A 22,029-nucleotide genomic window follows, 5' to 3' on the forward strand; every position below is an offset into this window, starting at 1 on the left:
CGGGTTTATTCTCCGAATCGAAGCTACACAATCCTCATGTTAGAGGATCTGGGATCCTAATATCAACTACACCTCAAACTGGAAAACTGGGGGGGAAAAATATGTGAGGAATGCTGAAAGCCTCTGTATAAGTCAAAACTGACTCGAATTGGGTTAGAAAGCTGAGTTTCGCACTGAGCTGTGTGTCATATTATCAGAGCTCACTGATAAAGACGTGATGGCTGTCACCGTCAAATAGGGAGGGTGTGTAAATGCGCACAGAAAAGCGATCTATAGGCTTATTTTCTTTTTAGGTATGATTCACAAACTCCCTCCAAGCACCCAGGGCTCTGGTGTGGAAAGCCCTGCCCTGGCGGAGGCGCAGGAGCAGCCAGGGCTGTCCCGGGAGACACGGTGCCCGAGGCAGGACAGACGGACACTCTGTCATCTATGGAGGAACCTGGGGCAATTTTCATTATCAGATGCATATTTTTAAACAAATGCATTCATGTGAAAACCTGCTATTTGCATGGGTCAGATGCTAAGGATATGCAGTGGTTGCAAGAGGGATTTAGAGTGATTTGCCAACCAGAGTAATGCGCATCTGGAATTCATGGATTTACTCCGAGGTTCTCCAGTTTGAGATGTAGCTGATATTAGGATCCCAGATCCTCTAATATGAGGATTGCGTAGCTTCGATTTTGAAGATAAACCCATTCACACCCATTGGTTCAGCCTGGCTGCTTAAGTTTCTTTTCAGATCTCGTGTGCAGCATTTTCTTGCTCTCTTTACTGTTTCTCTATCTAGATCTGTCCTCCCTCCGCACAGCACTTCTTTGTATTATGCTCATGCTACTTTTTAAATTGTATATGAACATGTATATGAACAACAGATTTTGATTTTTTTTTTTTTTTTAAACTTCTTAAGCAGAAAATCTCTCTTTTCTCAGCCTTCCCTGGTAGCCAAAAGGCACAAGGGAAGTGTGGGCTTTTCAGCCTCTGACGTTTTGTGACATAAGGAATTAGCTCATAGCAGTGGTGATCCAGTTTAAACGGGTTAATGAGCAAGAATTGTCAGAAGTTGGGAGTATATTCGGTAAAAATATAGTTTTGGGGAAAATAGTACTCCAGATCTTCAGGAAAACTTCTCAGTGGATCTTAGTTTGTACAAAATTTGGCTGCATTCTTGAGCGGGCTGATCAGAGAGTGGGAGACAATGTGACCTCCCCGTAAAACCTCCGGAGAATTGTCTAAAATCTATAGAACTGCAGTCCTGAACGTTCACCTTTGGAAATGGCCCACCAGTATTTTTTCTGAGACTTTCCACCCCCAACTTAAGAAAACAGCAGGTCCCTGACCTACTAAACTCCAGTGTTAACAGCAAAGCACAGCAAATTCATGAACAGCGCAAAACAGGGTTAGATATAAGTGAAGTGAACACAGATAACTGATGTGAAAACGTATCTTGTAAGAGAAATACCACACAGGTTGTAGTGCAGTTGTGGCAACGAGCAGCGCGGTGACTGTTCCCAACAGGGTGATGGTGACTGTTCCCAACAGGGTGATGGTGACTGTTCCCAACAGGGTGATGGTGATGGTTCCCAACAGGGTGATGGTGACTGTTCCCAACAGGGTGATGGTGACGGTTCCCAACAGGGTGATGCTGACAGGTGGCTCGGGTGGGTTTGCGGAACGTGGGGCGCTATGGACCGGTTACCTGCACCCACCAGTGCCCAGGGGCTGCTCTGACTGGGAGCGGCACCAAGAGCAGCCGCTGGCAACTGGGGAGCGTGTGAGGAACAACCCTGGTGGGCAGCGCTGCTCCCTCCCGGGTTTATTTAAAACAACAACAAAAAATGCTTTTAAGATTGTCCCATCGCTTCCTGCGCTTTACCAATGCTCACGACCGACTAATTTTGTACTTTAATAGACGGCACAAGCTACATTTTTAGCTGGAGAACAGGGTCGGCACCACCAGCCACAAAATGGCGGGCAGGACTGCAGCTCCCAGCGCGCCCCGCGCCGCCGCCATCTTGGCGCCGAGACTTCATTTCCCAGGCGGCGCGGCGGCGGGGGAGGCGATGTCCGCCATCTTGCCGCTCCCTCCTCCCTAGTGCGGCGGGATTGAATGAGCCCGCTGCCCGCCCGCCCGCCAACCGAGCGCCATGTCAGGCACCCCGAGCCGCGGCACCCCCGGCGGGACCCCGCTGTCGCCGACTCGCATCTCCCGCCTGCAGGAGAAGGAGGAGCTGCGGCAGCTCAATGACCGCCTGGCCGTTTACATCGACCGTGTGCGGGCGCTGGAGCTGGAGAATGACCGGCTGCTGCTGAAGATCTCCGAGAAGGAGGAGGTCACCACCCGGGAGGTACGGCCCGGGCGGCCTTCGCTCGGCTCTCCGGGGCGGGAGGGCGAGCGGCGGTCCGCTGGCCGCCGTTTTCCCGCTCGGTGCCGGGGGCGGGTGCGCGGCCCGGCCGCCCTGTTCGCTGTTCCCGCGCTGTGGCGGCCCCGCGCGGCCTCGCGTTCGGCGGCGCCATTGGGGCCGCGCCGCGCCGGGTCTGCCCGGGCCCGGCCGGGGGTTGGGGGCTGAGGGCGAGCGCTGCGCGGAGCTTCGTGCGCGGGGCGGCTGTGGAGATCCAGCGCCTGCCTGGGGCTGTGCGGCCCCTCGGGGACTGCCGGGTCTCTGTGTGGGGCACAGGCTGCCGGTGGCACGGTGAAGGCGGCTCAGGATCGACCCCGAGTGAGAATTCGACACCCGGAACGAGCGCGGTGGCGGGAGCGGCCCTGGGCGGGGGGAGGGGGGCGCGCTTGGGGCCCCGCGTTTGTGGCCGTGTTTCTGGCGGGTCGGGCCGGCAGCACCAGTAGCACCGGCACCAGTAACAGCGTTCTGGCTCCTCCGGGTGCCCGTGTCGGTCCGATCCGCTGCGGGCCGGGGCTTCGCTGGAGTTCGGAGTCACCCCGTGCCGAGCACATGCGTCCTGTGAATTGTAGTAACACGAGCGTTACTTTGCGGTCTCTGCCCTGCGCGATTAAATGAAACATTTGAAAGAGTTCGGACTAACTTTGCTTCCCACCAGAGGAAATCTTTCTTAGTCCCTGCAAATGCGAGGAATCAGATCCTTGCAGCATGAGCTGCTCTGTGCTGACAGTCCCCGTTATGGAAGCGAATTGCTCCCCGTGATTTAGAGGCAAAACTGGCCGATCCTTTTTCCTAAGCCACGTTTTGCTTTTCCCTTTTCTGTTGTATCTACTTTTCCCCTTCCAGACAGTCCCACCCGTCCTGTACCAGCCCGGGGTGAGGGGTCCCCAGGCCCCACCTCGGCCGTGAAGTGAAACTTTGTGGGAAGCCTGTAGATAACAATCCATTGCATCACACACATTACAGTAAAGCTGTTATCTGTGCAAGCTTTTTTTTCCCCTCCGCTTTAAGGATCTGGTTTGATGATGCTGGGGATGGCGGTTGGAGGGTTTGAATTAATTTAGTTGAAGCAGGCCAGATAAAGTAGCGTCTTGTTTTGGGAGTATACAGCACCCAGAATTCAAATACCTTAAAGTCCCTTTGTACCACTTAATGATATGTTATAATTTCCACGTTTTCAAAGAATAACTAAATATTGCTGAACGTAAAACATGACTACGTTGCTTGTCCTATGTAAAGTCACGCTGTAAACAAAATAATCGTGTCTGGTTCAAGCAGCTTATAAGTTGTTTATTGCTGGAGGCTAGAAGTATGCGTTGTATATGTAGGAGGCAGAAGGTAATTCTGTTGACAGTACATATGTTAGTAGAGTAAGAACAGGACAAGCAGAAAACATATAGATATAATCTCATTGAATTTTTAATATTAAATCTCATTATAGATTTTTAACATAAACCAACTCCTAGCAGCAGTTCTGGGCATTATCAATTCTGGGTGTTATCAATTACTCTGATGCAGTAGTTGGAAAATAAACTTGATTATTTTGTTATAAATATTTTATTTACTTTGCCCTAGTGCTTTTCTGCTTCACTTTTCTTCCAGACTTAAAAAAGTCCTAGTTCTTCAACATATTCTAACAAACTTTGTCAGGATTCCTCAAACTCTTTGGCAAATCAGAGCCAATGTGAGATACTTCAGCTGGTCTCTGATCCAATTTCGTTAAATGTTTCCCCCATTTCTTTAGGAATGGGAGGATCCGGCCCTTTCACTCTCAGAACCAGTCTAGCAAACTGGATTTTCTGCTGACAATTCAGTTTGCTTGTTACACTGTTGGGGTTGGTGTTCATAAAATGATTTGGCTTAGCATGAAACAAGACACTAATTACAAATACACCCTCCAAACGCTACCAAAAATCCAGAACTCCAACAAACCCCAAAGCAACTGTATCTTCTGTGTAGAAACACAGCCAAGCATAGTCCAGTGATATTTGTCTACTGTTCTGGCTACATCCTTATATCTTTATACTAGCTCTACATGCTTAAAATAGACTATTTTCTTTTCCCAGTGTGTTCAAGATGAAAATTCCTCAACTATGTTTAAATATGACTCAGATTTTTTTGTTGGCTGTCTAAATATTCTAATGTTTGTGGCTTATATATGGTAGTGACAGGGACCGTCATTGCCCGGTGGTGGATGGAATGATGTGCGTTGTGGGATGACAGCCAGGAGTGGTGCTCAGCAGTGGGCTCTACGGTAGCACCTGAGACTTTTGTCTGGAAAACAGGTGATGTGTCCATACCCGAGGTGTTTCTGGTCATCTTTTCAAAGCTCTAGTTCAGGGGAATGTCTTCTAGATGAGACAAGTTCTGCTGATGCTGTTCAGCCAAAAGTTGTCACTGTTCTACCAGACACTAATCATCAGCTGATGTTCCTCTTCCCCGTTGTTTTCATCACCAATCTGCAGAGGACACAAGAAAGCAGCCACTTTGTCCTCCCCTGTTGGACAATCTCCATAGTTTTATGGACCACAGCTGCATCATGGCTTTGGAACAAAATAACTCCTGTTGCTCTTTTTGAGGAGCACAAGGCTGCTGCCTTTTAACAGGAGAGAAAAGGAACCCAGCAGAAGTTGAGAGTCATCTCTAGTCCTCTACTAATTACAGCTCTTTTCCTCACTTTCCCTAACCCAGTCCAATGCTGTTCTGCCTTTATGTGTATGTAGTAGGCCTTTAGAGAAATAAATATGTATTCAGTAAGCCCTGGGACAAATACAAATATTTTGCCTCTGTAGCTGAGGGAACCTGTAGTTGACCTCATTCTCTCTCTGTTTGCTCTCTTGCATGAATGTAGTAGCTTAGATTGACAGAAGAGAAATTTAGCTCATCCATTTGTTTTTCTACCTCCCTAGTATGTGACTGATGCTGTTGTCACTGTGTTGGGGTCACTGTTACAATAATTTGGGAGGGGAAATACTGGAATGGCTGAGAGAGGAGTCCTAGAGCTCTCCTCAGTTCCCTTTCTGTGAACTCCCTGGAGGGCTTGTGATTACAGGCTTCCAAAAAAGATGTTTTGATGGGCATGGGAGTGGTTCCTACGCTGTTCTGAGCACATCCCACTGTTCTCGCCCGCAGAAATGAGAAGTAGGGAGAAAAAAAGAGGATCCCTGTGAGCTGCAACCACTGCCAGCGATTGCTTGTGATAAAAGCAGCATCTACAGGGGGTTCCCTCTTCACCGATGGCTTCCGAGCTCTGTGGTGTGATTATGGTGGCCGCAATCTTGAATGGCAGAGCTGTCAGAACTGTCACCATAACCTCACCACCACTGCTGCTGTGCTCTTCGTGTGCACCGTGTGTAGTAACCAGAGCTACTGTCCTGACCAGGGTACTTGTGTCTGGTATTGCCTGTTTGCCACCTGAAAAATGCACGTTCAGATGCTGCTGTGGATGGTGGGTCATTCAAGACTTGTAGCCTCCAAGACACGGGGTTAAATGGTCTTCTGGCACTATAGATGTCACCTGGGAGGTGACAGTGGTGATGTGCAACTCATTTTCATTGTGCTTGAGAACTTGACTGATGCCCTTGACGAGTCTGAGACGCAGCTGACTGGTAGTCAATCCGTAACTGGATGAATAAGAACATACTGAACCACAGCTGGTGGAAATACACTTAGGTTTTGCATATTGAGATTGTTTCATTGCCACATTTGTCTGGACTCACTCGTGGCTGGATGGGGTATGGTTCTTGCCCAGCATGTAGGTTCACTGTCACCTTGGCACGTTCTCTGTGTCTTCATTGAGTGACACCTTGCAGCTTTTCCCAAGTGGTGGCTGTGGGAGGGTCTGTGTTTGTGTGTTGGTCCCTGTTCTGCTTCACAGGGAGCTCTGGGAATTCCCAGCACAGGTTGGTGGGTTCAAGAGCATCCAGCAGTCTTACCTTTCAGACTGTGCTATGGAAATGTTGCTGTTTTCTTGTTCTCCACATGCTCTACTTCCCTGTCGCTGCGTTGCTCAATTACAAACTTGAAGGCTCTTGCCAACAGAAGAGGAAAAAAAGTGAAAGCACATTTGTAGTGCAATTTGCAAGGTGTCCAGGTTGACCTCTGTGCAGGAGGAGTTAGGCTGGGTGCACATTGCCGTGTTGTGTGTCAGGCTGCAGCCTGTCTGCTGGTTCCTACTGAACTCCATTTGGAGGTTTTGGTTTTATTTCTTCCATCATCTTCGGATGGGAGCGGCTACATTTTCAGAGTGGAGGGACCCATTTGCTGTGCCATCTGGGAATGTTTTCTACCTCCCAGGAGCTTGTACTCTGGACTTGGAGAGAAACTCCTGAGGCTCACTTGGCCATATGACTGTTATATTTGCTGTGATACTGTCAGGAGTGACCTGAAAGGTGTCAAACATGACTTAGGTGGCTCTGGATGATTGTTAATGGCGTGGAGAAGGATGGTTTGAGGATGGCTGAGCAGATCCTGCAGAGCGACACTGGATTGCACAGCTGCTGTTGGCAAGAGCATTTTGGTTTCTCTGGCCATGGAATTGTCTTTCAGGACTGACGAGTGCTTCAAAGGGACAGGATCCACCTAAGGAGGGCAAATGTATCTTTGCCAAGAGGGCTGGTCAGCCCGCTAAGAACTTTAAAGTGGGAATGGTGGGCGAGGGAGAAATTCTCAGGTAGAATCAGGTGAGGAAGTGGTAGATGGAGTAAGCAAGAAAAAGGCCTGGGGTTCTGTGAAGAGCAGAGAAAACAATAGCAGAAGGATGAAATGGCAACACTCCAAGCACAGGCATGTAGAGAAGGAAGCTCCTGCAGGACAGCCCTGGAGGGGAAGCTCTGCTGCCCTTCCTGGGGATCATCACATGCAGGTGCCTCTGAAATGCCTGGGACATTAACATGTACGGCATGGAGAACAAACAGGGGGAATGACAAGTCTGGGCAGTTACAGATCTGTGACTGATTGGGATCAGGGATGGCTCACCCCACTGGAGTGAAGCGATAAACACATACAGGATTTTCAGGAAGGTGGGGACGGGGAGTTGCCAGGAGCTCTGCCTGGGGACAGGGTACGAGCCGGCTGGGGCTTGTGGGTCAGGATTAGTGATGAACATGGGTCACACTGTGCCGTATGTCCGCTGCTGGCCTGATCAAGAAGAGGTAAATGAACCCGTTTCAGTCAGCTGGAAGAAGACTCGTGCACTAGTCTTTGTGCTCTGCTGGACCTCATACTTACTAAATAATGAGGAACTGGTCAGGGATGTGAAGGTCAGGACAGTGACCATGAGATGGTGAAGTTTGGGATCTTTAGAGGACGGAGCAGAGCAAAAAGCAGGACCCACAATCAGGAGAGTAAACTTCAACCTTTCCTGGGCTCTTCTTGGAAGAATCTCCTGGGTTGCAGCCCTGGAGAGACAAAGTGTCCTTTAGAGCTGGGTTGATGTTCAAGGTTAACCTCAAAGCTCAAGAGTGGTCCATCCCAGCTGCCAGGAAATGGAGCAAAGGTGGGGTCATCAGGGAGATACAGGGAACTACAACAGATCTCACCTCTGTTCCTGGAAGGTAAATATCTCTTTGTGTCCTTTTTCTTCTCTATTTCTGCTTGAACCCTTATGGGAGCCTTTGGTGGGGGGTGTTCAAGCCTTTGGGGTGTCCAGGCTTAGCCCAGTCTCCCCTTTGTGCTTGTTGACTTCAAACTCTTGTTCATGTGCTTGTTCCCTTGTCCACTGCTTCTCTTCAAAAAAGCCATACCGAGGTCTCTAAGTCACAAGGTGACTGCTGGTTTTTGCTGCCTGAAGACAATTTTTGACACTTTTTAAAAAATCTGTAGAAGCTGGGAGTGTATGTGAGTGGAAAATCATTGTATGTTTGCCTCATTCTCTATACGTTTTCTCTTCAGCATTTGGTACCAGCTGCTGTTGTCGCTGGCATTGCCTTCAAGGATGAGCATCTGTTGTTCTCAGATGTGAGGAGCAGGATGCAGTGGGCTGTGATAACCCAAGCGAAATGATGAGGAACAACCAACGAATGAAGGAATTTGAATTGCCAGATTGTACTGATAGACAACGACAAAAAATGGAAGGTGTTGTCAGACAGGTTCTCTCTTGCATCCAGTGTCTGGGAGTGTTGAGGACAGGGAGATGCTGTCTGATGTCACTGTGCTCAGGGTGTGATGGGACAGCACCAGAAATGGGCTCCACAGGTACCAGATGTGTTTATTCAGCTTCCTTCTCTGGTTACTGTGGATTCTGGCCGTTGTTCCTATTGACTTTTGTGTTTTCTTGTCCAGAAGGGACATGTGAGGCTTATCTTGGGAGGTTCTGGTTTGCTTTAACAGCACCTTTTTAAGAACATAGGGAAGTGTCACTGTACTAGAGACCAAACTGAGTAGGAAATGTGAAGTGATGAACAAAGGGAGTTTGTAGAGCCAAGATGATAGAGGCATCTTGGAGACTGTATTCTCGGGAGATTCTCAGAGGCTCAGCAGATTCCCAGTTAAGTTCCTTCCACCAGATCAGAGTTTGAGGGGTGACAGTTTCAGGGAACAGAAATAATGCCATATTTTCTCTTGGTGCTGGGGTAGAATGGTGATTTCCATTTCTTGGGCTCTAAGTCTTGTCAAGCACGCAACACTAGACTGGTTCAGCTGAGCCGGCACCACCTTGAGCCTTTGGTTCTCTTTGCTGCTTGGTAAGTGCTGAAAGTAAACAAGATGTTACTTTTAATGATCTAGAAAGACCATCTCGAATTGTCCTCCAGTTCAGTTTGATAATGGAAAACTTTTTCCAGTCTTACTGTGTATCCATGTTCTCTTCGCACCCTGTTTGTAGAGTTCTGGGGAGGGTTGGTATGGGTTGTGTTTTTGGTTTTGGGGTGTGTGGGTTGTGTTTTTATGTATTTTTTTGAATGATTGAGGATGTCCCCACTTTCCTCTGTGCAGAGTGTCCTTATGTCTCATTTATTTCTGTCCGCTTAGTGCATTAGCTTAAAATTCTACTGAAAATGGCTTTTTGAGCAATGCTTTGGGCTATGATCAGACCTGTGTGTTTCCTTCTCCTGTTAGTGGAACCGGAGCAGAGAAGAGGTTAATAAACCACAGGAGAAAAGTACTTAGTAAGCAACCACAACTGGTTATGCCGTGAATGAATCAGTCCTTTCTAATTAAGGAGCAAAGTCTTTGGTTCTCTTTTCACCAACAGGTTCCAAAACAGCTTTCATCGTGCAATTTTTAGCACCATCCAGCTCTAGTCTCACTACACAGGAATTGCATTAAGCATTTGCTCTCTGTTCAGAATATTGTTTGAGTGTCCTTATGTGTTGTCTGTGATGCTTCAAAAGCATAAACTATTTACTGCCTGTTGTCAGTATCACACCAACACCACCTTTTAGTGACAATATTCACCAAAACCTGGAGAAAAAGCCTTTTTTCCTTTCTGCCTTGCCATGCAATTCCAGTTCATGCCCTGGAATACCAGGAAGAGATTTGTCCTTGTGTCTTCAACTCTGACTTAGTGTGTCTGTGAACCCGCAGCAATACAGCCCCAAATTCCTGGTAGGTGTCCTAGGATGAGGATTTTGGCACATTTAAGGGCTGAAGGGATGTTGGAGATGCAGGACCTGATGGTGCAGAATCAGTGCTCAGCCTTTGGGCAATTGTATTTTGTATTGCAATTTGCAAATACTGTATTGTCACTCAATGGCCATCCATAATGACAGGCTGTATGGCCTTAAAATCTTGTTTTGTTTTATTTTTCTTGGCATTGTGAACTGATAATCCAGAGTTGTGTTGACTTGTGCCATAGGCAAACTCTGGCTCTGAGCTATGGAGGGGGAAGAAAGAAACAAAACCCAAACCCCTGAACTGAAGTTGAATAAAGCATGAAAGAATTAATTCTTTAAAGAACAGAAGTAAGATTGCATGGGAAGACAGCCAAGTTGTGTCTGGCGTGTGTAATGCTTGTAAACTAAAACTTCTCATCCCTCTTACTGTCATGTTTTAGCTAATTTCAGAAGTTCTATGAGAATGTAGACTATCAGGAACTTAATTATATCTTGACTGCTGTTAATCAGTCTTTTTGAAGACCAGATGGTTGAGTCTGTCACTGGTGCTGCAATAGGAATGGCACAGTTTGCTTGCTTGTTTCTACATTTCACGCTTTGTTATGAAATTTTTCTTCCCACTGTCAGTACATCATGCCTTTGGCTGTTCTCGCTCCCTGATTGCTCCGTTTTGAATTTACATTAGTAAGAGTTGTTCTGGTATCTTTTCACAGAAGCAATAGCAACAATTGTACATGGTCCTGATATTGTAACTGTCTGATACACAGAATGTCAGGAACTGGAAGGGACCTGGAAAGCTCATCCAGTGCAATCCCCCCATGGAGCAGGAACACCCAGCTGAGGTTCCACAGGAAGGTGTCCAGGCGGGTTTGAATGTCTGCAGAGAAGGAGACTCCACAGCCTCCCTGGGCAGCCTGGGTCAGGCTCTGACACCCTCACCCCCAACAAGTTTCTTCTGATATTTAGGTGGAACCTCCTGTGTTCCACTTTGCACCCATTGCCCCTTGTCCTGTCACTGGTTGTCACCCAGAAGAGCCTGGCTCCATCCTCCTGACACTCCCCCTTTCCATATTGATCCCCAGGAATGAGTCCCCCCTCAGTCTCCTCTCCTCCAGCTCCAGAGCCCCAGCTCCCTCAGCCTTTCCTCACACGGGAGATGCTCCACTCCCTTCAGCATCTTGGTGGCTGCGCTGGACTCTCTCCAGCAGTTCCCTGGTCCTGAAACTGAGGGGCCCAGAACTGGACACAATAAAGGTGAAGGTGTGGAAGATTTGAGATGCTTTGCTGCAGTCAGAACAGCTGAATATTCAGTATATTGGGTTGGGACAGGGAGATGTCTGTAGATCCTTATCCTGTGAGGTAGAAAACAGGAGTGGAATCTCATCTCTGAACAGTTCACACTTCTCTAGTTCATGTAGTTTCAAATTCTTTCTGGTGTGAGAGCAGCAGAGTCAAGTTTGGCCTCAGACCTGTATTCCACAAAATATCTCTCCCCATTTATCTTGAAGTGATACAGCTGCTTTGTGAGATTTTTTTAAAGCAATAACATTGGAAATGAGGGTGAGCACTGAACTGCTTCAGTTTCTCTCCTTGGAAGACTTGCACACCTCAAACATGGTCTGTTTGGTTATGTCCCACTGGCAATAAAAATTAAATCTTGTCTTTGGGACTAGATCACATCTAATTGTAGGTGCATATTAATTGAAAATGTTCAATATGGAATATTCTTAAACAACAGAAATAATACAATACACCCTTTTTTTTTTCCAAAGCAAGCTGTGTGAATCCTGGTGCTGTGCTTCAGTTCTTTGATCGTCTTTGGGATGTTCTCATGTTTAAATAGGTTTTTCCCCCTAGGTGAGTGGAATCAAGAGTCTCTATGAGTCTGAACTGGCCGATGCTCGCAGAGTTCTGGATGAAACCGCCAAAGAGAGGGCGAGATTACAGATTGAAATAGGAAAACTGAGAGCAGAACTTGAGGAGTTCAATAAAAGGTAAGGAGAGTCCTGCATCTTTATTTTTCTACTATAATGGGCAATATTTGAGGTAGGAATGATACTATTGATGCTTTTTAAAATGCCTTAGTGCGTGTCTTCTGGAAGATTTCAGGTAAAGAAGATTGTTAAAGGGAAATTCCTCAGCTATTCAGAGCAGATAATCCAACCAGTGTATCCACAAATGTGTTTGTGGATATAAGATTAATATAATGCGATTTGAGCAGTTTGGACATCTGCAGGCTGAAATGATCAGTTGTCCGCACTCTTTTCCTCTGGTACCTCTCTTGATGTGAGTGTGACACATGCAGCTGCTTGGTAAACTGGCTGGAGAAACTGGTCTACCTTAAAATTGGCCCATCCAAGGAAGGTTAATTTTTTAAACATGGTCAGTTTTATTGTCTGGTTGTGGCACTGAGCAGTTTGGGAGCAGTGTTGGCTTCAAAACACTTGAAGCTACGATGTAAGTGTGCTGGAAAAAGAGAATGTACTGATTGCATTTAAAAAGCTGCTGTTGTGTCTGTATCGAAGAGAACTGCCGTAGTAAACTGGCTACTGAAGCCAAACATAATCCATTATTTATGTTCCCAATAGGAAGGTTTTGTAATCAAATACTGTTTAGCAGTTGAAACCTGTTTTAAAAATGAGTATATGTGGTGGCAAAATCATGGTTTTTGCTTCTGGTTGAATTTAGTACATATTTTAATCGATAAACTTTGGGAGTTACAGATTTTTTTCTGAGTGTGTCAGTATGTACATCACCCATATATGAACACTGTTGGTCACAAAATGCTTTTAATCCAGCAGTGCCAGTACAGACCTGCTCTCAGTACAAACCTCCCATCTCACTTCTTTGTGTCTAAGTGGTTACAAAAGGGTTATAAAAGCCATTGATTCCAGTTCTTTGGGCTTTTGATAGCGCAGAGAGATTCTACAGATATCTTGCTGTAGAATGTTGTGCACTTAAGTGATGGAGATGGTTGCTTCCCTCGGGTCATCTCCCTCACCTTTTGTTTGGACAATGGAGTTGCCCCTCACCAGTCACTGCAATGACTGATTCATTCTGCCAGACTAATTTAAAACATTTTTTAAAACTGCTCTGACATAGACTAATATGACGAAAATATACCTGGTTTTCACTCTATTCTGACAGTCCATAGGAGTAGAGTTAGACTTTCAAGCCAAGAAGAATTTATTCCACCTGGTTGCTTCTAATCCCTTGAGATGCTTGTACCGTGCTTGGATTGTTCCCAGGGTGTCTAGTGTGGGTCGTATGGAAAGTTACTCTTGTGATGTGGCCACATCTTAAATGCGATTCTTGCAGACGTGGTTTTTCCAAGTCCTGTCTGCCCGGTTCGCGCGGTGTCCACTTGACGCCCGGCTCCTGACCGGAGTCCGTCCTGCCCACGCCGTCAGTCTGCGCACCGGCCGAGCTTGTTTTGGTGCTTTACAAACTGTGTGTAGTGGGAGAGTAGGCAGGTTAGTGTGTGATTTTATGTTCACTGTGATTACCTTGGTCTTTTATTTTTTCAAGCTCATGACAGACAAGGATGATCCCAGACATCACCACTTTGTTGTTGCTGGGTTGGGTTGCTGGGAGAGGAGATAATAGATTTCTGTCCTGGGACATCTCCCCTCTGGTCTCTTGTGAGAGAATCCCAGAATGTCAGGGCTTGAAGGGACCTGGAAAGCTCATCCAGTGCAATCCCCCCGGAGCAGGAACACCCAGCTGAGGTTCCACGGGAAGGTGTCCAGGTGGGTTTGAATGTCTGCAGAGAAGAAGACTCCACAACCTCCCTGGGCAGCCTGGGCCAGGCTCTGCCACCCTCACCGGGAACAAGTTTCTTCTCATCTTTAAGTGGAACCTCCTGTTCCAGGAAAAAAAGTCATAGTGGGAGTACACAGAGAAAATACGGACTTGAAAGAGTATCTAGGAGATGTTTCCTTAGCATTAGACTGAATTGAATCTCAGTTGCAGAGCTTTTCTAGCCATAGGATCCAGATGTAGCCAACCTGCTGCTTCACCAGCTGCCTTCTCATTCTGTTTTCTCCTGAAACCTGAGTCTGTGAACTGAGAAGCCCTGTCCCGAAGGCACTGAGGACACTCCGGGGAGGCCGTGGGTGGGGCTGGGTGTGGTGACATCAGACCTGGTTTGTGTCCAAAGGAGCCCAGGGCTTATCCTGCTCTTGGTTTGCTCTGAGCCTGCTCACACAACTCCACTGGGTTTGAGAAGCAGTAAGAACCTTGGCACACAAGGGTTTGTGACACAAATCCAAATCACAGCCTTGTATTAGCTACTATGAAGAAAATGAACTCTATTCAGCGAAAACCAGCACACTCTCCACCCCTTATTCCATAACATTTACATCACGCTCAGGTCCCACATTATCTAATACATCCTCATTAACCACCACCCCCTTCCCATCCTTTGCTACAACACACAGATATCGTTCCCTTAGTCTATGGACCGCCCCTGTGAAATGTCTGCAGAATGTCCACTGAGTTAATTTAGTCCATGGCTTCAGGCTCCATCCCCACTATGTCATTGAAGATGTTAAACAGTGCTGGTCCCAGTATGGACCCCTGAGAGACACCACTTGTCACTGAGCTCCAGCTGGACCGTCAGCTGCTGACCCTGTGGCTGTGACCATCCTGCCAAGTGAACCTTCCACCCGTCAAATCCATCTCTGTCCAGTTCAGAGAGAAGGGTGTTGTAGGGACCTTGTTGAAGGCCTTACACTAGTCCAGACAGATGTCATCCATAGCCCACCCTTCGTCACTCCATCATAGTTCCTGGGTTCCTCCTTTCTACCCTTTTTAAAAATGGGTGCGATGTTTCCCTTTTTCCAGTGACCAGGGGCTCCACCGGACTGCCAGGACTTCTCAAATATCACAGAGAGTGGCTTGGCAGCTACAGCAGCCAATTCCCTCAGGACTCTGGGCTGCATCTCATCAGGTCCTGTAGATTTATGTGTGTTCAGGTTCCTCAGGTTGCAAACCTGATCTTCACTTTGCAGAGTGGTTTCATCATCGAGTATGAAATGCTGGGGACGCTCGTGGGCCTCTTTGGGATGTGTGCGCTCTCTGTTTCTCAGAACCATAACCCAAAATGATAGGTAGCAACAATTAAATGTGCTGTGCAGCCAGAAATTAAAAAATACTCTTTACACCTTGTGTGTAAAGCGGATTTGTCATCTCTTAGCTATCAGTGTTACTATTATACCATGTTTTTCCCTTGTCTGCCCATGACATATGTTCTTCTTTATTAGGCAGTGCATTTACAACACATTGCTAAAAGCTGTGAGTTTTAAGAGGCGTTTATGATGACTTTTATTAACTGCATTTGCAGGTTACTGTGGGAGCCACCTGGTGGTACACTAATCCTAATAAAATGTGTGTAATAACAAAACACCTGTAGCTGTAACCAAGGCATGCACAAGATGTATGTGTATCCACATAAATACAATCAACTTTGTTGTTTCAGCTACAAGAAGAAAGATGCAGATCTGTCCGTGGCTCAGGGTCGCATTAAGGATCTTGAAGTGCTGTTCCACCGAAGTGAAGCGGAACTCAACACTGTCCTGAATGAGAAACGCAATCTGGAAGCAGAGGTGGCCGATCTGCGTGCCCAGCTTGCCAAGGTATGGCTGTGAACGCTTCCTTGCTTTAGTGTATTGTAAAATGAGTTATTTTTATTAGCAGTTTGTAGTCTGAACATCATTGATCTAGCTTGCTTGCTGCTGAACCTTTGCCTGCTCCTCTTGGATATAAAATTAAATAATAAGAAATGTAAAGCAAAATGGTGGTTTAGAAATGGGAAACAGGGATCCAGACAAAATGAAATCTTTATCTTGAAAACTCTTTCCTAGGCTGAAGATGCTCATGCTGTGGCCAAGAAGCAGCTGGAGAAGGAAACGCTGATGCGTGTGGACCTGGAGAATCGGTGCCAGAGCTTGCAGGAAGATCTGGAGTTCAGGAAGAATGTGTTTGAGGAGGTATTGCCAACCTAGTCATCTCATCATAGTCTGAAGCTTTATACACCTTTTATTCAGACTGACTATAAGCAATTACTGGCTAGTTCAGGTAGGGAAAATCAGTATTATCCTTGCTGTAAATGTAATAAAATAGTTCAAGGTTTTGAGAAGAGCTACATGGTGGCGGAACTGTTGCGAGAGCCAAGCCGTGTTGTTCTGGGGCAGGTGAGTTCACAGCTGACTGCTGGGGAAAGGAAAGTTGGGTCCAACAAGCACCAGCTTTGGTGGATGTTGGATGTGAGCATAACCTGCTTTTGTTGATGAGAACAGTGTGCAATTCCCCTGCTTTTTGCAGGGCTGCGTCTGTGCCTGTTTAGTCGGTTGACTCACAGAAGCACTAGGGAGAACCAGATTTTTTTTTTATAAAGTAGATAGTGAGAATGCGCAATTGGGGACTGGGAGACTGGGAAAGGGAAGCATGACCTTCTCCCTGTACCAGACCAAAGCGTTATGGCAGTTTATTCCATCTTGTGGAAACAACTCTGACCTTTGGTTCTCTGCAAGCTCTTTCAGTTAGCGGCTGCTGAGCCACTGCCACACGCTTCTGCCCTTATCTCACGTGTGCTAGTTGTGGTGTTTGGATCACCAGACCATTTCAGCCTGATTAACTAGTAGAACGCTTAGGGGTTTTTGGTTGAGTTTAATTTTTGCAAGCTTAGCGGCTGAGTTACGTCCTGCCATGCAATGGGATGGCGAGTGCCTTCACCTGACTAAAGGTGAAGCTAAATGAGGCAGCAGAAGCTGATCTTGAAGTGGGGCTGTTCCTTTTGCCATCTCTGGAGCAATTTGATCCTTGTATGGACCAATTCAACACACAAAGAAATAAAGGAATTGCTTTACTTTAGATTAGTGAATTATTTTGGTTCATTGAAGGGCCTGGAGCTCCATTAGAGTTTGAACATCGCGATGGGGAGCGTGGCAAGTGAAACCTGCTTGTCCTCATGGTGTTGAACAGCTCGATCAGCACAGCCCTTCAGCTGATAGCCTGGGGACTACAGAGTTATTTCTGTGCCCTCGGAGGGGTCACTGCCTGCAGTCCGGAGGAGCTGCTGCTCGCTAGGTTTTGTGGCCTAAAAATCCACCACAGAAGGGAAATCTGCTTCCAGATCCCATCGGGACACACAGCTGTGAGTAGAAGGGCACATTTCCAAGAGTTTTGTTTTAGATGTAGAGCATTTCTGCACAATAACTTGTGCAGCGCTCTGAATTAGCGTTATCCTGCGGTGACTCCAGTGCAGTGCAGAGCCAGCCCTGCTCCCTCGCCTGCTCTTCCTTCTGGCCCTGCTGCTCCTTTAGGCCTCCTCCCCGTCCTCAGAACCGCTCCCTTTTTGTCCTGCCCCGAAGGGAGGAATTGTTCCTGTCTCAGTTTGGTCCTGGCCAGGTCTCTGCAGGGCTCAGCGTGAATAAGCACATGAAAGTCACCTTGCTACTTTGGGACTGGTGGTGTAGGCACAGAGAACTCCCGCTTCTCTAAAATTCAACTTTTCTTAGTGCAAGCTCTGACCAGAAAAAGTGATATTTGTCTTCAGGATTGCTTGAGTTGCTGCTTTATTACCAATATAAACAAAACCTAATGAGTAGAGGTTGTCCACTGTATTAAAAAAGAGATCATTGGTAGATGTAGTTATTCTCTGTAATGATTGTTTTCTCAATATGTGTAAAGGTCAGAAAAGGGGTTCATTTTTCTCTGAGTCCTTGTGGGGTGCTGTTGCAATGTAAGGATGTATGGTGAGAAGGAAAGGGTTTGTTGTGCAGCACATGGAGTCTCTTTGCTGTGTAAAATTCATGGTTTTTTTCTCCTCCTTTCCACCCACTTCAAGTTCTTTATCATAAATCAGCTCCTTATTTAAACCGTATATGGATATTTTTAAACCTGTTTTCAAGTAGGATTGCTTTTAAGAATTACATCGTACCAAATGAGAATGGTAACTTGCATCTCTTAGTACCTGCAGTAATTCTTAGCCTTAAATACCTTTAGTACTGTAGCTTCTTTATACTAGAATTACAGAATCACAGAATAGTTTGGGGTGATGGAACCTTCACAGCTCATCCAGTGCCACCCCTGCCATGAGCAGGGACATCTTCACCAGCTCACGTACTAAATAATTAATACTGAAATAGTTAATTGTTCACTGACTGTCATTGCTTGTACTGTTTACTCTGATGGGGGAATTTTTCCTTGTTTTTTGTATGTGTAGGAAATAAGGGAAACAAGAAAACGACACGAACACCGTCTGATCGAGGTGGACACCAGTCGCCAACAGGAGTATGAATCCAAAATGACTCAGGCACTGGAGGATCTGCGAAACCAACACGATGAACAAGTCAAACTGTACAAAATGGAGCTGGAGCAAACCTACCAGGCCAAGGTAAGTCCTGCTGTCCCCAGCTCTGTCTGACTGAGCTCCAGCTGGGGAGAGAAAACCATTTCCATCAGCCCCACTGTCTTCACAGCATCCCAGCCTGGTTGGGTTGCAGGGATCTCTGTAGATCCCCCAGCCCAGCCCCTGCTAACATAGGGTCACAGAGCAGATCACACAGGTGGGTCCAGGGGGTTTGAATGGCTCAGAGAAGGAGACTCCACACCCGCTCTGGGCAGCCTGGGCCAGGCTCTGGCACCTCCCAGCAAACAACTTCTGCTCATGTTCACATGGAGCCTCCTGTGCTTCAGTCTGTGCCCGTTGCCCCTCACCCTGGCGTTGGGCACCACTGAACAGTCTGGTCCATCCTCTGACACCCACCCTGAGATATTGATCCCATTGATCAGATCCCTCTCAGCTTCTCTTCTCCAGCTCAACACCCCAGTTCTCTCAGTCTCTCCTCATCACAAAGATGCTCCAGATAAACACTAAAAAGCAGAAGGCTGCACACCTTGCTACCCCCCCAAGCCTCTACGATTAAAATAAACCTGTAAAGACACAGAGCGTGGCTCTGAGGAGAGAAGCGCCCCTGGTATCTGTTAGAGCCCTGGGCCCTCACCTCGATGATCTTGATGAATCACGGGAACACGGGGTTGCGGGTCACGGCGATGAGCGGCACGCTGGGGAAATGCTCCGGGACGAGCAGCGGCGTCAGCGCCGTCATGACGGGCCCGGCCCCGCTCCCGTCCTCCCCGCTGCCACCGCCCTCTAGCACGTTGCCCCCCGCCAGGCCCCTGGCACTCCGCTGCTGCCATGGTGGGCCCGTGCTGAGGGTGGTGCGGATGGGCGGCACGGGGCCGGGGGCATCACGGAGGAAGCAGCTGCCAAGAAGCAGCACCACAGCAGCCCCAGTGGCAGTTACGCAATTCTTCTAATAAGCTTCCCAGATTTCCATTAAAAATTCCTATAGATTAAATAGCTTCTATTTTTTTACTGAAAGGATATTTGCAGAATATCCGACTCGGTGCAAGTGACGTGTATCAAACTTGCCTTCCAGCTGGAAAACGCCAAACTGTCCTCTGACCAAAACGACAAAGCGGCCGGTGCGGCGCGAGAGGAGCTGAAAGAGGCTCGAATGAGAATAGAAGCTCTCAGCTACCAGCTCTCTGGCCTTCAGAAACAGGTAAAGGCACTACATTTGCTCTCATAGCTAATCCAGAGCACTGTGGTGTTTGCATGGATTGACATTTCCGTCCCTTTGCATTCCCTGAATTTTGCGGAGAGAAATCTTGACATCCCTTTGGGAGGGAGATGGATTTTTGAATGTTTTTATTGTACCCACATAGATGCCAACTCTGTTTTTCACAGGCCAGCGCCGCGGAAGATCGCATTCGTGAGCTGGAGGAAATGATGGCTGGCGAGCGGGAGAAGTTCAGGAAGATGCTGGATGCAAAGGAGAGGGAGATGACAGACATGAGGGACCAGATGCAGCAGCAACTGACCGAGTACCAGGAGCTGCTCGACGTTAAATTAGCGCTGGACATGGAGATCAGCGCTTACCGAAAACTGCTGGAAGGAGAAGAGGAAAGGTACATACAGAAAACGTTTTGTTCTTAGGACTAGCAGGTGTTACTTTCAGTTCTTCTGCTTATTTTTTTACTGTTTGAGCAGGAATGTCCAGATTTTGTTTCACTGCAGTCACATTGGCTCCACACCACAACGTGGTGTGTGGAATGCTTGCAAGTGTTCTCATCCAAACACCGTCTTTATTTTATTTTGGTTTTAATAATGGCCTCAGAGTACAGTGGAATAAATCATTCTGTACTTGGCGTTCATTTGCTCTTTTTATTGAAGTACTTAGACCTCTTTGTAAATTATGTGGCCCAAGAACAGTGTGTTCAGTAGTAAATCTACTGAAGGGAGGGTTATGTGACCAACATTGCTCCCCTTAGCGTGACTTTGCATGTCATATAATCATAGTACCAGAACATTTGAGGAATTTCTCGGCCCCGTGCTTCTTTTCCTCTGTGCAGTCCTGCTGACACACACACAGAAGCTGCTGTCAGCCTTGGGTCACATCAGTCTGTGTCGAGGGTTTTAATTGCGAGGTGACAATAAAACGGTGGCAGATGTATTGTTAACCTCCTCTTCCCCACTTCCCCCTTCAGCCCGTCTGCCTCTCCCCTTCCCACTAAGGACAGGGGATTGGGAAGGAAAGGAGGACAGAGAGACAAGAGTGGAAAAAATTAAAATTGTTTTACTAATGCTATGGAAAAGTAGAGAAAAATAATACAAAATATACAAAAACAATCTTGAAAGTCCCGGCAACTGCTGGGCCGATACCTGAAGTCCTGGACTGGACTCTGCGGCCAACCGGAGCTGGATTCAGTCTGTCACTGGCCTCAGTTTGCAGGGACAACTTGCAAGGTCCTCTCCTAATGTTGACCATAAGGAAAAAGGGATGAGATCCTTGTGATCTCCCACTTTTAGGGCAACAAAGATGCTGAAGGGAGTGGAGCATCTCCCGTGTGAGGAAAGGCTGAGGGAGCTGGGGCTCTGGAGCTGGACAAGAGGAGACTGAGGGGGGACTCATTCATGGGGATCAATATGGAAAGGGGCAGTGTCAGGAGGATGGAGCCAGGCTCTTCTTGGTGACAACCAGTGACAGGACAAGGGCAATGGGTTCAAACTGGAACACAGGAGGTTCCGCTTAAATATGAGCAGAAACTTGTTGGGGGTGAGGGTGGCAGAGCCTGGCCCAGGCTGCCCAGGGAGGTTGTGGAGTCTCCTTCTGTGCAGACATTCAAACCCGCCTGGACACCTTCCTGTGGAACCTCAGCTGGGTGTTCCTGCTCCATGGGGGGATTGCACTGGATGAGCTTTCCAGGTCCCTTCTGACCCCTGACATTCTGGGATTCTGTGATTTTATTTGAAGTGTCACGTGAATGGGATGTTATACTCCGTTGGTCAGTTTCTGGTCACCTGTTTCTCGTTGCCCCTCTCACAAGATGTGCATCAGTCCTTAGCAATGGAATACGAGCTCATTGATATGTTTGCCAAAACATGTATCTGGTTTTCCAGGAAAATGCAGCTGATATGAAGCGTTAGCTGGCAGGGAAATTCACTAAAAGAGAAAGTTGTTTTTAACAAAACCAGGACAGTCTGTTCACTACATGCATTGTAGTATTATTGCTTTGTGCATCATTCCCTAGATGCATTAATTAAAATGCTTTGTCGTTGTTTTCAGGTTGAAACTCTCTCCGAGTCCATCGTCCCGCGTCACGGTCTCTCGCGCTACCTCCAGCAGCAGCAGCAGCAGCACTTCCCTCATCCGCTCCTCCCGAGGCAAGAGAAAACGGCTGGAAACCGAGGAGCTTTCGGGCAGCGGAACCAGCGGGATCGGCACCGGGAGCATCAGCGGCAGCAGCAGCAGCAGCTTCCAAATGTCCCAACAAGCTTCAGCCACGGGGAGTATCAGCATAGAGGAGATAGACCTGGAGGGCAAGTACGTGCAGCTGAAGAACAACTCGGAGAAGGTGAGTGTGGGTGGAACTCCTAGAAAACGAGGAGCTCAGTCGAAGTGTTTTGTAGCACAAGGAGTGGGGTCGCTCGGAGCAGGAGCAGAGTCTCAATGTGCAGCATCCTGCAGTAACTCACTGGGGGACTTGGAAGTTGAACGTGACAATGTGCT

The 22,029-nt window shown here is 47.4% G+C and overlaps 2 protein-coding genes across 2 annotated transcripts in view; one reads left to right on the forward strand and one right to left on the reverse strand.

Annotated features, from left to right (window-relative positions):
• LOC136113159 (uncharacterized) overlaps positions 1 to 22,029 on the reverse strand; it is a 194,843-nt gene that overhangs the window by 54,830 nt on the left and 117,984 nt on the right. The window lies entirely within an intron of this gene.
• The window catches only part of LMNB2 (lamin B2), a 28,685-nt gene continuing 8,704 nt past the window's right edge, over positions 2,049 to 22,029 (forward strand). The window contains exons 1-8 of the mRNA XM_065858592.2: positions 2,049 to 2,345; positions 11,807 to 11,943; positions 15,429 to 15,585; positions 15,814 to 15,939; positions 18,177 to 18,347; positions 19,396 to 19,521; positions 19,707 to 19,927; positions 21,586 to 21,874. Coding sequence (XP_065714664.1) covers positions 2,145 to 2,345; positions 11,807 to 11,943; positions 15,429 to 15,585; positions 15,814 to 15,939; positions 18,177 to 18,347; positions 19,396 to 19,521; positions 19,707 to 19,927; positions 21,586 to 21,874 — 1,428 coding nt within the window. The 5' untranslated portion in view covers positions 2,049 to 2,144. The remainder of the gene's footprint in view (positions 2,346 to 11,806; positions 11,944 to 15,428; positions 15,586 to 15,813; positions 15,940 to 18,176; positions 18,348 to 19,395; positions 19,522 to 19,706; positions 19,928 to 21,585; positions 21,875 to 22,029) is intronic.

Source organism: Patagioenas fasciata, chromosome 27, assembly GCF_037038585.1.
Source record: "Patagioenas fasciata isolate bPatFas1 chromosome 27, bPatFas1.hap1, whole genome shotgun sequence".
NCBI lineage: Eukaryota > Metazoa > Chordata > Aves > Columbiformes > Columbidae > Patagioenas > Patagioenas fasciata.